The 2,500-nt window shown below is 38.9% G+C and overlaps 1 protein-coding gene across 3 annotated transcripts in view; it reads right to left on the bottom strand.

Annotated features, from left to right (window-relative positions):
* LOC137986737 (protein NLRC3-like) overlaps positions 1-2,500 on the bottom strand; it is a 16,315-nt gene that overhangs the window by 8,176 nt on the left and 5,639 nt on the right. For all 3 annotated transcript variants that reach the window (XM_068833668.1, XM_068833667.1, XM_068833669.1), the window contains one exon: positions 1-466. This exon is cut by the window's left edge and continues 777 nt beyond it. In XM_068833668.1, the coding sequence (XP_068689769.1) occupies positions 1-412 (412 nt within the window). In that variant the 5' untranslated portion in view covers positions 413-466. The remainder of the gene's footprint in view (positions 467-2,500) is intronic.

Here is a 2,500-nt window from a genome sequence, read left to right on the forward strand (position 1 = left end):
TGAACATTCCTAGCTCTTCTGGGTCAGTGTGTACCACTTGAAGCCACACGCATTTGTGATGGTCACGAATAACTTGTGCTTGACGACCGAGTTTCACAGCATGACCAACAATTACATCAATCTCCAAATGTGTTGAGGGAAAGCTAAGCCAATCCATTTCTTCAAACCCAGGCCGTGGTGTTGCCTCAAGAATATTTATGCCATGGCTGAGAGCTACTTTCCTATCCTCCTCACAGCATTTCGGTAAAAAGTATGTGATTTGGACTTCTGGGAATTTGGCCAGCTGTATGGCCAACTCTCTGTTGATTGTGGAAAGTCCACCTTTACTGGATCCCCACTCAGAAGCCAAAATGGTGACTTGAACTTTGTTGGGGCCAAGTTCTTGAAATTGCTGCCTTGAGGCTGATGTCATAATTAATGGTGCTGTTAAGGTTGGATGAACTTCTAGCCAGGGCTATCTGGAATCCTTAACACACACACACACACATAAAAAAGAAATTATCGGACAGTCACGTTACTTATGATGCGATTCAGTAAAAGAAGGGAGTTCAGAATGTCGAGAAAGGCAGTTTCTTAATAACTGGGGAAGAAGTGGTTTTACTACTGAGCAATGGCTAATAGACCTTATTCATGATGGGCGCCATGTTGGATTTGCTATTATCATGCAAATTAGCTACACACTTCTGAGGGGGCAAACAACACAAGTTCGAGAGGTTATAACGAATATGATGATTTGTTTCACGTTCACCTAAGCGGTAAAATACAATCATTACACAGGTTACTTCGGCGTTTTTTTTGGTGAAAAATGAGCAGATAACGAAGTAGAAAGTCAAAATGTCAAAGGCAATCAAAGATATAAGATTATCATGAAAGGTAATTAATTCTAAATACTAAAATGGACTTTTTGCAATGTTATTTCAATATCTCGACGAGCCGATTTTCCGCAATTTACCTTTTTTCCAATGTTTGCCCCCCAGCATAACACATGGCTAATTTGCATGACAATTTGAAAACAAACTTGTCGGCTATCGTGAATAAGGCCTATTAAGGACGTTCGCGCTCATTGCTACTGCGCATTTATTTCGTTTATTTGGCGCATGTCACGCACACGTCATGCATCGCAGATCACGCAGGTAAACACGATGCTAAAGGTGCAAACATTTTCCACAAGAATGGAGCGTGAAAGCATGTGGCACTATGGGCTAGCTGTGGACCCAGGTCTTCTCGGAAATGTCACGCCATTGCGTGACAGTGCGAACAGACAATCGCTTTGAGAACTTCGCAGTGATTTTATTCCCTTGAATGCTCAGTGTCCCCCATTTTTCTTTCCGTAGATCACGTCCTTTCCTGATTTTGTCCATTTTAACAAAAAACAAAAAAAAATTGTAAGTAAGAAGTTACAAATATTTCGCCTTTTATGCTCTCGTGCGACCGTTTTCTTTCTTAGACTAATATGTATCGTTTTTCAAGGTCTATTTCACCTCAGAAAAAGACATCAGCTGCAAAAGTTTGTTTAGTTATATTAGTTATGTTGAATTGAGTACGTTTACCTGATCTAAATTTCACTAGTGTAGTTTTTTTATTGCTGACAGTTGTAAGCTAAGATCGTCGTGAAATAACGCAATCTTCTAAAAGTGCACCCCATGATCTCAAAAACGAGCACGGTGACCCCCCCATTTTTTTTTTCCCTTTTTGGCAAAAGTAGATCACTACCTTTCTGCGTGGCAAGTTTAACAAAAATCTGTACGTGGGAACGTTAACAACATTTGTCTTTTTAGTGCTTCTCGCCAGAAGCCTGAATACTTCATGTGACTACTGTCTTTTCAAGGTGGCTCAATCCAGCTTCATTAATTTCAAGAGAATGCCAGCCTTACAGTATGTGAAGGACTGGCTTTACAACACTTGCTCACGCATCGGCATTGTTCTGGTATCGTAATTGAAACACCATTTTTTTTTTTCATAACAAGATGCTATCTTTATTGTATTATATAATAGGTCAACATAGTAACATGAAAGCCGTCTACAAACTCTGTAAATAGTTTAAATCTAGCCTTTTAATTTAATGGGGTTCACCAAGTTCGTTTCTCGAAGATAAAGGCATCTCCTAATGCTATGGTCACCTTTAATGTCACAATATTGAGCACATTTTGTTAAGCAATAACTTTTGTTTTACATCGTACCATAACATAGCTGCTTAGTGATACAGTGTTGTAGATTCCATCCTTCTAATCCTGTACGTATTCTTCAGTGACAGTGTTCATACTGGTTTGAGCCTCCTATTAATGCAGCTATGTTTTCTAAATAACTCACTAATTAGCAACTTCAAAGGAAACTAAAAAAAATGGAAAATCAATGCTTTTGTTGTAAATTGGCAGTGTTGAAGGGTTAGTAACTTTAAGAATCGCTTAAATTATAGGATCTTGTATGTTTCTTTTATGTGAGTAGTTTATCGCACTTACAATACTGCAATTCAAAGCAGCGGTCCAACGTGACCCTCTGA

Source organism: Montipora foliosa, unplaced genomic scaffold (genome assembly GCF_036669935.1).
Source record: "Montipora foliosa isolate CH-2021 unplaced genomic scaffold, ASM3666993v2 scaffold_288, whole genome shotgun sequence".
Lineage (NCBI taxonomy): Eukaryota > Metazoa > Cnidaria > Anthozoa > Scleractinia > Acroporidae > Montipora > Montipora foliosa.